Here is a 13,847-nt window from a genome sequence, read left to right on the forward strand (position 1 = left end):
AAATAAAATTTAACAATTTGTATAGAAACCAAATTCGAGCCTCATAATCCCCACGAAATAGCCCGTCACATGACGACCCCTTCACGGTAGACCTAATTATAAATAAGCGTAGCGACATAGAAGATAGAGAGATAATTCCTTAGTTCAGAGTAGCTAATTCCTCGGTTCAGTGTGATTAGTTCCTCAGTTCTTGGTGATTAATTCCTTGGTTCTTGGCGATCAGTTCCCCAATTCTTGGCAAGTAATTTCTTTGTTCATAGCGATTAGTTCTCAATTCCTTTAGTTCTTAATTTCGAAGTTCCTTTGCCTTTCAATTCTTTAGTTCCTTGGTTTTTCAGCTCTTAGTTTCTTTAGCTCTTAGTTTTTTTGCTCTTAGTTCTTCAGTTCTGTAGTCCTTTAGTTCTTTAGCTTTTAGTTCTTTGTTTCATTAGTTCCCAGTTCTTGTTAGTTTTGTTAATCGACGTGTTTGTATTTGTCAATTTGTAAATTATTGAAAATCAATTAAATTAAAATCTTGTAATTAATAAGAGTGAAAACGTATCGCGAACGATTGTAACTTCGAGTATTCGAAATCTCAACGACAATTCTATCAATACCCAATTAGAATTGGAATAAACATTTGTTTTGGAAAATATTTCTCTAATAATATAATAGGATTAAGCGAATATTTATTTTCACCAACTTTGATCCTCTCCCGTGCCAGTACTCCTGCGCGTAGCAGGTTAGCCGAAACGTGGAGTTTAATTGCCAATCGCATTAAACATCAGACAACGCTACCATTTAATCTAAATTCAAAAATTAACGGCAACATAACCAAAACGAATCAAACAAAACCGTAACAGTAACAATACTACGAAATTCTTTTCAGGTACATATCTTTTGTTGGCAAGCTGACAAGCATTTGCCAATAAAAAAAAGTGCTTGATAAAGATCATTTGTCACTAAATGAAAAGTCTGGTAAGCATAATTCTAAGGTTAAGTAGCCTGATTATTTGGTAGGAAGTAAAGAGCTACTATAATAATTAGATCGTAGGGTAAATTATAGCAATAATCACTTGCTGGTATAAAAATTATCATATTTATTAGAAATGCATAATAATTGTTAAAATTTCATATATAATAAAACGTGCAGGACATTTGTGCGTAACAGAAATGTTTGCTATAAAATGTGCTCAATATAAAGATGTACTATAATATAAAGAATCTTTCGAATAACTACATGACGCATTCGATTTTTCTGTATATCGATATTTTGATACTCCATACTTTGACATGTCTATGCCTTCCATGTAATTTCTCCCTGCGCTGCCTCATTCACCAAGCGAAAAGCAAACTTATCATCCATTGATAATAATATAGAATAAGCCTCACGCTTCCCCAAAAAATCTCAATCAAGACATCAACAATGTATAAATGGGATTTCAATGTTAATCGAACCTTTTTTATATTTGAAAGTCTTTTCGTGCCAGAATCGTTAGTCTCGCGACCAGTAACTCGCCAATGATAAAACGCGGGATGATCATTTCCTTAACGAAACTATTATAGATAAAATTCATTCGTTGAAATGAAATGTTAAACAATTGCGTCACTTGGGCTGCATTGTCCTATACGTACCTCTCTTTAATTAATTACATCATAAATACTTAGCTTATCTTTTGCTTTTCAGTTGATTTGATTTTCTTATGAATGTAGACGAGAATCTTGGCAATTAAATGAAGGGTAGCAGAAGCGATCAAGAAAATTACGATCGTTAAGAACACTACAATGTCCATATCGCAACGTTGATACCAAGGCTGAAAAGCTAGACTACTGCGAAGATGAGGGGCGCCTTTCGTTCGTATCACGTACTCTGTCCACCAAGCGAGATCCTTTACCGCATCGTACGGTGTATCCTGAACGACATTTCGGATGTAAAGTATCCTTTCTTTGTACCTGAAAGCAAGCATAATAAAATCAATAAAAAATCACATCACATAGTACATCATCATCGACCAATATCATAGAAAGATTTACTAGAATAATCTAGTAGCTAAAAGAATTTCAAAATTTCATTCCACTAATTCTTTTCCAATTTTGAATACTTTTCAACATGAAAATGACTTGATTGTTCTCCTTTCTTTATTCAGATAAATCTACAATTTCGACTAACTTATAGTAATAATACTTTAGAACACAGGAAACGTTATTCCAAAAATTCTTATTAGTCGGAAAGGCAATGCAATAACGCATACATACCACGCAGAAATAATTATTATTAAAGTGGTTACGAAAATCGATGTAATAAGTTAGGCATACAGTTTTGCTGTGAATATTTCCATTTCAATGCAAGACAAATAAATTTTTCCGGTAGGCCCTGCATACTTCATGTAGTTAAAAAAACCAATACCTTGAATCCCGTCCGTTATAATTGCACTTGGTAGTTCTAGCGTTAAACAAAAATAGCACAATTACAGGAAGTCAGTTTATACTTACTTCTTGTTAGTTATAAGCTCTGTAATAGTATTTTCAAGTTCATCTTTCTTAAGGGTTGTTATTTCCAAACGTTTTCCAATGCCCAGAGCTTCCATTCTGGCTACTTGAGAATCTTGATCGGCCAAAATCGCGAAACCAAGAACTGGCACCCCGTAGTGGACGGTCTCTTCGCTGCTCTGCAGGCCTCCTTGATAAATGAACAGCTTAATGTTCGGATGAGCTGTGGGTTAATATGATTCGTTAGATCATTTTTCATCGAGGAGTAGTATCTGCGATGTGTAAATATTTTATTGAGAATAAGATCATACCGAGAATAGTTTGTTGTGGGAACCATTTTCCGATGTAAACATTATCAGGTTTCCCGGGAAAATTCTTCTCGAATTTCCAGACAACTCTGTAAGGCAACTTGGCGAACACATCGCAGAGCACGCGTCGAATCTCCAGTGGTAAACTTGTACTTCTTGCGTTACTACCAAGACTAAAGTAGATGAACCCATTTGTGGCGACATCCAGAAATGTTTGTAAGTCCTGTGACAAAATAGAACATCCTGATGAAAGACGCGTCTGTGTAAAAGAGTAGATTGCTCATTAAAAATAATAACTAAGAGGAAGTTAGTTCTATTACTATTCATGAGTTTTGTAATGCCGGTTTAGACAAATTTATAACTTAATTAACAGTTAAAAATCATCTATAATTAGAAGAGGTGGAACCCCGTATGCAATTTACCCAAGTTATCGTTCAGTCTCAAACTCCAATTTTGTTATCAACCTTCCTATACCTTAAGATTCTACCACACATACAAGTGATAAAATTACATTTGTGCCAGATAAATCCGTATTTAATAAATAAATAAATCATTTTATGTCATTGTATAAACCTCACCTTAGACAGGGGAGTCAGCTTCTTTTGTATATGTGAGGATGTAAATGTGATTATGTTCGGAAGTTTCGGCCGAGCCGCTATCATAACATCGGCCTGATTGATAAAAAGCAAGCTAACGTTCTTCAATACGTCTAGCATTGGTGGTAGAGGCCCAAAATATTTCTCGGCCAGTTTCTGTTGGTCAGGAATGAGCGCATGGTAGTAGTAGTAGTATATTGTATACCACATGTAGACGAAATTGCGCAGTCTCTTCAAGAACGGTAAATTCGTACCCGTGTTGTCTTCCATTTCCCACGTGTACTCGTGAGAAGGGAGGACCAATCCACCAAGAGCGTGTTCGTTAAGGGTAATCAACTCTACTGAACTTAACCCTACGGACATGCAAAATGTAACGATGGTTGAGCTTAATCTATTAATCTAATCAACGCTTATCTAAACATTTCCATAATGATTAAATTAAAAATTAATAAAGAGATGTTTATTTTAAGTAGGATAATTTTAATTTTTTTCACTATTTGTAGAATATATGATTTGTTTGATTTTTAATTGAAACAGAATCACGTGTTAGAATATAGGAGATATATAAATAATGAAATTATGCTATCCAAACTGTTACGGATCTGATTGATTTATTGCACGCTAATTTATTTGCCGCAAAAAATAAATAAATCGCTAATAGTAATGTAGTTTGCCCATTTAGATATCCTTTATTTTTTGCATGTACTTTCATTTTCGTTAAAACTAAGTTGTATCATACATTTACAAGCACTAAAACTGACGTAATTGAAATAGATTCCTTTTCACCATTAAATTTTGAGTTCATAATTAAAGAAATTTTTGAGTAAGGGCTAATACGGTTAACAAGTTCGTATGAGATTTTCCATAAACATGAAGCGTGCACGGTGGAAGGCCGTCGCCATCGTGACAACACAACGTCTGAATTGCATTAAATAGCCATCAATATGTCCACCTCATTTACGTGTATTCTTATAGAAATGCATCCAGTCAAGCACTTAACGATAAGCGCACAACATCGATATTCCTCCTTATCACCTTGAGAATAACTAAAATGACTTATGTACATGAAATAGTATCTAATTATTTCAATTTTCCAAATTATTAATTCAAGTGGTTTCATTTTTTGCAATTAGCTCAATTGATTTAATTTTATACATTTATTTGTTTTATATATAATTATAAATATTGTATATGAAATTTTATGGTCCTGCACTTACGTTAAACATTCTGTCAGTTTTTCTATGGGTGTTATCGCTTTTATAAATTTTGTATTTCCTTTCAGTATAACATTTTCTATTTTTCTAAATAGTATCTAACATTGGGTCGTTGAGATTGGAAAGTATTGATGGTATTATCATTTGTTCATAATTAACTCTTTATACATATAGTTAATGAAATTCACTTTCGTTCTTTCTTCATTTCAAGCTTCTATGTACCCAATACTTTCTCCTCCTTTTTCTATCAACTTCCTACTCATCGAGTAGGCACAATACTACTGTAGCCATTTCTTTTCTAGTAAATTTTGGTTCTTTTATAAAATGAGTTACAGTTGCGAATAGATTGATGGAGTCCTGGTGTCGCTCTGGCGTTCAGCTCTCAGATGGACAACGCGTATTATTGCGGACGTGTGTTCGAGGTTTCAACTGTTTAGAGGTGTTTTTTCAACGTGTTCTATTACTAGATCCTTATGCCCTCGTAGAAAATCTATGTGCGTATATGCCAAGTCTAATTGAAATGGTAGGTTGCATACAATAACGCCCGTAATCATTCGAATGATACTCGTTTTGTAGTGTACTTTATTTCTATTATACTTTTAATGCACGATTTTTTATTAAAGTTATTACCATGTAACCAAAACCAGTTCAGTCTCAATAAAGAATGTTCTAGGTAGAACTAGCATGGTTTCGGAAACATGATTCGACGTGATTAATTCATTTGCACTAGCATGCGTAGTGGACATATGAAGTCCGTTTGGTGCTATTTTTACATATGTCGATTCTTCTGAATATACTACGTCGCAAGATATTGGATTGTACGTGCTACGTGCTTCACCCTATATATTCCTGATTTTCAAAACGAAATAAAAGTAACAAAGCTAATAAATATAAATATAATTGTTAAAGTCATACCTATTATAGGAACATTGAATCGATGTGCGAAAGCGTAAGTGGCGGGTACGAAAAGGAATTCCGTCAAATAGACATCGAACGTTGCGTTGCTCTCTGGAGCATACAGCTTCCGCAGTTCTGTAGAATTGAGCACCGTTTCCGCAATAACTTTGGTTACAGGCAACATTAATTCTTCCACAATATCCAGCCAACGTTTTCCCTCAAATCGCATTTTAACAAAGTCTAAACTCCTTATGATTTCGTAAGATTGGCTAATATCGATTTGCGTAAAATTCGGTGATTTGATATTTGGTATAGGATCCGTCGTGGCTAGCACAACTTCGTGACCCCGTTTGTGTAGTTCCAGCCATAGTCGTCTGAACGGTATTTGATGACTGTAGGATGGTGAGGGAACGATAGCTAGAATCTTGTAACATCCCGACTGCTTTGCGATGTACAAGACGCACAGAACGAATAACAGACTAGGCAGGTGGTGCTTCATACTCCTGTTGTCGAGACGAATTGAAACAGGTCGCGGTTGTGGGTCTACTAAAAAGTTGGTCTCCAAGTTATCGTCATTTTGCATAATCTATGTAATGACGATACGATATCGGTATATGTTGTGATTTTAAAGTAGTACCCATTTTCCCTGAATTATCGTCTCATATTGCTAGTACTTTTAAATATTGCTACGTGTTATGACAACATATGTTTGGAGGATAAATACGTCATTTTGACGTCTATATCTTAATATATCATATCAAGGAGATCATATAGATCATAACAGAGATTATCAGTTTACATATTTGTATATTATATTTGTTTAATATATTATATATTGTACGATATATTCATGAATATTTATCTATACTTCTTATGCTTAACTATACTTAACTATACTTTATCAATACTCGAAGATGGAAATTCCGCTAGGGGTAGCCATCCACATACCATTTAGCAATTTATTAGAAGAATTTAACAAATGCCCAGGTAGACAAATTATGAAGTATAAATTAAATAATAATAAAAAAAGTTTATCAATGTGTTTTATGAATAGGGTACAAAGATATCATGTGAATACAAGTCGTTCGAAGATTTGCTAAATACTTGTAACAGTACTACGAAATTCTTTTCAGGTACATATCCTTTGTTACTATAAGAGAAATTGTTCGAAATACCAGGCTAGAGAGATATAACATCAAAGATTATTTGCCATCTGAACGGCAAGTTGACATGCATTTGCCAATAAAAAAAAGTGCTTGACAAATATCATTTGTCACTAAATGAAAAGTCTGATAAGCATAATTCTAAGGTTAAGTAGCCTGATTATTTGGTAGGAAGTAAAGAGCTACTATAATAATTAGATCGTAGGGTAAATTATAGCAATAATCACTTGCTGGTATAAAAATTATCATATTTATTAGAAATGCATAATAATTGTTAAAATTTCATATATAATAAAACGTGCAGGACATTTGTGCGTAACAGAAATGTTTGCTATAAAATGTGCTCAATATAAAGATGTACTATAATATAAAGAATCTATTTCGAATAACTACATGACGCATTCGATTTTTCTGTATATCGATATTTTGATACTCCATACTTTGACATGTCTATGGCTTCGATGTAATTTCTCCCTGCGCTGCCTCATTCACCAAGCGAAAAGCAAACTTATCATCCATTGATAATAATATAGAATAAGCTTGACGCTTCCCCAAAAAATCTCAATCAGGACATCAACAATGTATAAATGGGATTTCAATGTTAATTGACCTTTTTTTATATTTGTATTTTTGACCATTCGCGGAGAGACGCAATCGCGAGGAAATACGTCAATGGGAGTCGTAAGTTCCCGTTACGATTATAATAATCAACACCACGAGTTGATCGATGCCGTGATTTCCATTAAGATAATAGAGGTGGTTAAGATAGTATAACGCTGCGATAAACTGGGTTATAAGCTTTATTTTCCAACACTTATGAGGTACACTGTTGAGTATGTATACGTTATGTAAATGATTGATTTAAGAAGGGTAACCCGTTAATGACTTGTTGACTATTCTAGCGTTGTAGAATAAGTAAGGTACAGTGACGATGCTGTGTCGGAGAAAAGCTAGCGATGGGTGTGTCTAGCGTACGGGACCATCGGATCGGTTCATGACATTTTTGGTCAGGAAGTGAGGGCAGTATACATTGCTTCTGATTGGACAAACGAAGGTTGGTGGACTAGGAAGGGGCTTAGCCGCCCTCGATTGAAAGTTGCTAGTGGGAAGCATCGTACGTGAGAAAAACTAACTTTTCCGTGTCAAGCTGTAGTATACAATAATCTACAGAAAATGATTTTGAAACAAAGATATTTGTTCGGTCTGAAGGACCTTAGCTAGCAAATTACTGGGATTATGATGATGGGTCCTTAAGACTATTGAGGGTACGCACTAAGAATGACCGGACATCTAGCTCCCGTATGGCCCGCGGTATATGGCCTTGTTTAGGTAGAGTGTCGCCCGACGTAACAATATTTGGAAGTCTTTTCGAACCAGAATCGTTAGTCTTGTGACCAGTAACTCGCCAATTATAAAACGCAGGATGATCATTTCCTTAACGAAACTAGATAAAATTCATCTGTTGAAATGAGATGCTAAACGCTTGCGTCACTTGGACTGAATTGTCCTATGCGTACATCTCTTTAATTAATAACGTCATAAATACTTAGTTTATCTTTTGCTTTTCAGTTGATTTGATTTTCTTATGAATGTAGACGAGAATCTTGGCAATTAAATAAAAGGTAGCAGAAGCAATCAAGAAAATTACGATCGTTAAGAACACTACAATATCCATATCGCAACGTTGATACCAAGGCTGAAAAGCTAAACTACCGCGAAGATGAGGGGCGCCTTTCGTTCGTATCACGTACTCTGTCCACCAAGCGAGATTCTCTACCGGATCGTACGGTGTATCCTGAATGACATTTCGGATGTAATGTATCCTTTCTTTGTACCTGAAAGCAAGCATAATAAATTCAACCAAAAATCACATCACATAGTACATTATCATCGACCAATATCATAGAAAGATTTACTAGAATAATCTAGTAGCTAAAAGAATTTCAAAATTTCATTCCACTAATTCTTTTCCAATTTTGAATACTTTTCAACATGAAAATGACTTGATTGTTCTCCTTTCTGTATTCGGATAAATCTGCAATTTCGACTAACTTATAGTAATAATACTTTAGAACACAGAAAACGTTATTTCAAAAATTCTTATCAGTCGGAACGGCAGTTGAGTAACGCATAAATACCATGCAGAAATAATTATCATTAAAGTGGTTACGAAAATCGATGTAATAAGTTAGGCATACAGTATTTCTGTGTATATTTACATTTCAATAGAAGACAAATAAATTTTTCCCGTAGGACCCGCATGCCTCGTGTGATCAAAAAACCCAATACTCTGAAGCTCGACCATTATAATTGCAGACTTGGTACTTTTAGTGTTAAACAAAAATAGCACAATTATAGCAGAAAAGTCGGATTATACTTACTTTTTGTTAGTTATAAGCTCTGTAATAGCATTTTCAAGTTCATCTCTCTTAAGGGTTGTAATTTCCAAATATTTTCCCATGCCCAGAGCTTCCATTCTGGCTACTTGATAATCTTGATCGGCGAAAATCGCGAAACCAAGAACTGGTACCCCGTAGTAGACGGTCTCTTCGCTGCTCTGCAGGCCTCCTTGATAAATGAACAGCTTAATGTTCGGATGAGCTGTGGATTAATATGATTCGTTAGATCATTTTTCATCGAGGAATAGTATCTACGATATATAAATATTTTATTGAGAATAAGATCATACCGAGAATAGTTTGTTGTGGTAGCCATTTTCCGATGTAAACATTATCAGGTTTCCCGGGAAAATCCTCCTCGAATTTCCAGACAACTCTGTAAGGCAACTTGGCGAACACATCGCAGAACACCCGTCGGATCTCCAGTGGTAAACTTGCACTTCTTGCGTTACTACCAAGACTAAAGTAGATGAACCCATTTGTGGCGCCATCCAGAAATGCTTGTAAGTCCTATGACACAAAAAAAACATCCTCATCGAAAGACACGTGTGTGTAAAAATTGCGTTACGTTAAAGGTATTAACGAAAAAGAAATTAGTGATATTATTATTTAGGGCCTTTGTAATGCTTATTTAGCAAAATTTAGAACTTAATTAAGAGTTAAAAATCATCGATGATTGTAGAAGAGGTGGAACCTCATATGCAATTTACCCAAGTTATCGTTCAGTCTCAAACTACAATTTTGCCTTCCTATACCTTATGATTCTACTATACATACAAGTGATAAAATTATGTTTGTACCAGATGAAGCCGTATTTAATAAATAAATGAATCATTGTACGTCATTGTATAAACCTCACCTTATGCAGGGGAGTCAGCTTCTGTTCTATGTGGGATGATGTATACGTGATTATGTTTGGAAGTTTCGGCCGAGCCGCTATCATAACATCGGCCTGATTGATGAAAAGCAAGCTAACGTTCTTCAATACGTCTAGCATTGGTGGTAGAGACCCAAAATATTTCTCGGCCAGTTTCTGTTGGTCAGGAATGAGCACATGGTAGTAGTGGTAAATGTTATACCACATGTTGACGAAATTGCGCAGTCTCTTCAAGAACGGTAGATTCGTACCCGTGTTGTCTTCCATTTCCCACGTGTACTCGTGAGAAGGGAGGACCAATCCACCAAGAGCGTGTTCGTTAAAGGCAATCAACCCTACTGAACTTAACCCTACGGTCATGCAAAATGTAACGATGGTTGAGCTTAATCTATTAATCTAATCAACGCTTATCTAAACATTTCCATAATGATTAAATTAAAAATTAATAAAGAGATGTTTATTTTAAGTAGGATAATTTTAATTTTTTTAACTATGTATAGAATATATGATATGTTTAATTTTTAATAGAAATGGATCCAGGTATTAAAATATAGATCTATAAATAAAGGAATTATGCTTCTCAAACTGTTACAAATCTGCTTGATTTATTGCACGCTAATTTATTTGCTGCAAAAAATAAATAATTCGCTAATAATAATGTAGTTCCCTATTTGGATGTCTTTTATTTTTTGCATGTAGTTTCATTTTCGTTAAAACTAAATTGTATCATACATTTAGAAGCACTGAAACTGACGTAATTGAAATAGATTCCTTTTCACCATTAAATTTTGAGTTCATAATTAAAGAAATTTTTGGGTAAGGGCTAATACGGTTAACAAGTACGTATGAGATTTTCCATAAACATAAAGCGTGCACGGTGGAAGGCCGTCGCCATCGTGACAACACGATGAATTGCATTAAATAGCCATCAATATGTCCACCTCATTTACATGTATTCTTATCGAAATGCATCCAGTCAAGCACTTAACGACAAGCGCACAACATTGATATTCCTCCTTATCACCTTAAGAATAACTAAAATGACTTATGTACGTATCTAATTATTTCAATTTTCCAAATTATTAATTCAAGTGGTTTCATTTTTTGCAATTAGCTCAATTGATTTAATTTTATACATTTATTTGTTTTATATATAATTATAAATATTGTATATGAAATTTTATGGTCCTGCACTTACGTTAAACATTCTGTCAGTTTTTCTGTGGGTGTTATCGCTTTTATAAATTTTGTATTTCCTTTCCGTATAACATTTTCTATTTTTCTAACATGGGGTTCTAGTATCTAACATGGGGTCGTTGATATTGGAAAGTATTGATGGTATTACCATTCGTTCCTAATTAACTCTTTATACATATAGTTAATGGAATTCATTTTCGTTCTTTCTTCATTTCAAGCTTCTATGTACCCAATACTTTCTCTTCCTTTTTCTATCATCTTCCTACTCATCGAGTAGGTCGCAATACTACTGTAGCCATTTCTTTTCTAGTAAATTTCGGTTCTTTTGTAAAATGAGTTACAGTTGCGAATAGATTGATGGAGTCTCGGTGTCTCTCTGGCGTTCAGCTCTCAGATGGACAACGCTTAATACTGCAGACGTGTTTTCGAGGTTTTAACTGTTTAGAGGTGTTTTTTCAACGTGTTCTATTACCAGTTCCTCATGCCCCTGATAGAAAATCTATGTGCATATATGCCAAGTCTGATTGAAATGGTACGTTGCATGCAGTAACGCCAGTAATCATTCGAATGATACTCGTTTTGTACTGTACTTTATTTCTATTATACTCTTAATGCACGATTTTTTATTAAAGTTATTACCATGTAACCAAAACCAGTTCAGTCTCAATAAAGAATGTTCTAGGTAGAACTTGCATGGTTTCGGAAACATAATTCGACGTGATTAATTCATTTGCACTAGCATGCGTAGTGGACATATGAAGTCCGTTTGGTGCTATTTTTACATATGTCGATTCTTCTGAATATACTATGTCGCAAGATATTGGATTGTACGTGCTACGTGCTTCACCCTATATATTCCTGATTTTCCAAACGAAATAAAAGTAACAAAGCTAATAAATATAAATATAATTGTTAAAGTCATACCTATTATAGGAACATTGAATCGATGTGCGAAAGCGTAAGTGGCGGGCGCATAGAGGACTTCCGTCAAATAGACATCGAACGTTGCGTTGCTTTCAGGAGCATACAGTTTCCGAAGTTCTGTAGAATTGAGCACCGTTTCCGCAAACACTTTGGTCGCAGGCAACAGTTTTTCTTCCACAATATCCAGCCAACGTTTTCCTTCAAATCGCATTTGAACATAATCTAATTTCTTTATGATTCCGTAAGATTGGCTAATATCGATTTGCGTAAAATTCGGTGATTTGATATTTGGTATAGGATCCGTCGTGGCTAGCACAACTTCGTGACCCCGTTTGTGTAGTTCCAGCCATAATCGTCTGAACGGTATTTGATGACTGTAAGATGGTGAGGGAACGATAGCTAGAATCTTGTAACATCCCGACTGCTTTGCGATGTACAAGACGCACAGAACGAATAACAGACTAGGCAGGTGGTGCTTCATATTCCTGGTGTCGAGACGAATTGAAGCAGGTTGCGGTTGTGGGTCTACTAAAAAGTTGGTCTCCAAGTTATCGTCATTTTGCATACTCTATGTAATGATGATACGATATCGGTATATGTTGTGATTTTAAAATAGTACCCATTATCCCTGAATTATCGTCTCATATCGCTAGTACTTTTAAATATTGCTACGTGTAATGGCAATATATGTTTGGAGGACAAATATGTTGTTTTGGCGTCCATATCTTAATATATCATATCAAGGACATCATACAGAGCTTAAGAGAGATTGTCTGTTTACAGATTTGTATATTATATTTGTATAGTATATTATATACTGTACGATATATTTATCAATATTTCTTATCTCAAACAATTTCATGCATGGTTCACCATTTGTAAAATTTGTGTTTTTATATAATGGTAGAACGCAGAAGTCAAGGAATTTGTAAAGTATCGTTTATAATGGATAATATGAATTGTATATATGACTATTTCCAAAAGTAATAGTAAGAAATGTAAGCATTTTGCTGCCTATAACCTCCGCCATTTCTTGCTCACTTTTCATATAAGAACTAGAACGTCGTTCAGAAGCATGAGAAAGAATGGTAAATATCATGATAAAAAATATTTGTATACGATACAAACGTAGCGAGATAAAATATCAATTGCAGGTATAGATTCTGTATCACAATGTCATGTAATACAACTGTGCGCTACTATGTTGCAATCATATAACACATTCGTATTCTAGTATTTAATACCATTTTGTCGATCAAGTGGCAATGACAGAAATCATTTGTTACATAAGAGGATCAAATTAGCAAATAATAAACATCATGAGAAAGTTTATTGGAAATACACAGTTGTACTCCATTATCAGTTTACGCTATTAGATTGACGACGTAGACCACTGTTATAGTGTTGTTATAAATCCAAATGCAAAACTTCGTATGCAACAGGCTTTAATGCACATTCTCTTTTATCATAAACGCTCATAACCGAACATAACGGATCTCTTCCATTTCTGAGGGTATTTCTATTCATATTAATTTTAATACGCAAAAATTAGATATGAACAATATTTTAAGTAATGATTGGAATTTTGCTTCTATATTTTTTATAACGATACTTTATCAATGTTTTATGAATAGAATATGAAAATATCATGTGAATATAAATCGTGCGAAGCTTTGCTAAGTACTTGTAACAATACTACGAAATTCTTTTCAGGTACATATCTTTTGTTATTATAGGAGAAATTGTTCGATATGCCAGGCTAGAGAGATATAACATCAAAGATTATTTGCCATCTGAATGGCA

General features: G+C 34.5%; 2 protein-coding genes across 2 annotated transcripts; both read right to left on the minus strand.

The window, feature by feature from the left end:
* Positions 1 to 1,062: 1,062 nt before the first annotated feature.
* On the minus strand, positions 1,063 to 6,034 carry LOC117157918 (UDP-glycosyltransferase UGT5-like). Its single transcript, XM_033336265.2, has 5 exons — positions 5,503 to 6,034; positions 3,356 to 3,726; positions 2,781 to 3,000; positions 2,473 to 2,692; positions 1,063 to 1,932 (listed from the first exon to the last, which is right to left on the minus strand). The coding sequence occupies exons 1-5, from the start codon at positions 5,981 to 5,983 to the stop codon at positions 1,644 to 1,646; spliced, it is 1,581 nt and encodes a 526-aa protein (XP_033192156.2). The 5' UTR covers positions 5,984 to 6,034; the 3' UTR covers positions 1,063 to 1,643.
* A 1,395-nt stretch (positions 6,035 to 7,429) lies between these two features.
* Positions 7,430 to 13,217, minus strand: LOC117157919 (UDP-glycosyltransferase UGT5-like). The gene is made up of 5 exons (XM_033336266.2): positions 12,045 to 13,217; positions 9,906 to 10,273; positions 9,337 to 9,556; positions 9,029 to 9,248; positions 7,430 to 8,482 (listed from the first exon to the last, which is right to left on the minus strand). Exons 1-5 carry the CDS (start codon positions 12,607 to 12,609, stop codon positions 8,194 to 8,196), a joined length of 1,662 nt encoding a protein of 553 aa, XP_033192157.2. The 5' UTR covers positions 12,610 to 13,217; the 3' UTR covers positions 7,430 to 8,193.
* Between the last annotated feature and the right edge of the window lie 630 nt (positions 13,218 to 13,847).

The sequence above is a fragment of the Bombus vancouverensis genome, chromosome 2 (assembly GCF_051014615.1).
Source record: "Bombus vancouverensis nearcticus chromosome 2, iyBomVanc1_principal, whole genome shotgun sequence".
Classification (NCBI taxonomy): Eukaryota; Metazoa; Arthropoda; class Insecta; order Hymenoptera; family Apidae; genus Bombus; species Bombus vancouverensis.

What these genes read in the sequence shown, in the direction of transcription:
- LOC117157918 (XM_033336265.2), bottom strand. Translation starts at nt 5,983, where the DNA reads ATGAAGCACCACCTGCCTAGTCTGTTATTCGTTCTGTGCGTCTTGTAC. An exon ending in CCCACAACAAACTATTCTCG is followed by an intron (nt 2,693 to 2,780) that starts GTATGATCTTAT and finishes ATTAACCCACAG; the next exon opens with CTCATCCGAACATTAAGCTG. An exon ending in GAGCTTATAACTAACAAGAA is followed by an intron (nt 1,933 to 2,472) that starts GTAAGTATAAAC and finishes GCTTGCTTTCAG; the next exon opens with GTACAAAGAAAGGATACTTT.
- LOC117157919 (XM_033336266.2), bottom strand. Translation starts at nt 12,609, where the DNA reads ATGCAAAATGACGATAACTTGGAGACCAACTTTTTAGTAGACCCACAA. An exon ending in ATTCAATGTTCCTATAATAG is followed by an intron (nt 10,274 to 12,044) that starts GTATGACTTTAA and finishes GCATGACCGTAG; the next exon opens with GGTTAAGTTCAGTAGGGTTG. An exon ending in ACCACAACAAACTATTCTCG is followed by an intron (nt 9,249 to 9,336) that starts GTATGATCTTAT and finishes ATTAATCCACAG; the next exon opens with CTCATCCGAACATTAAGCTG.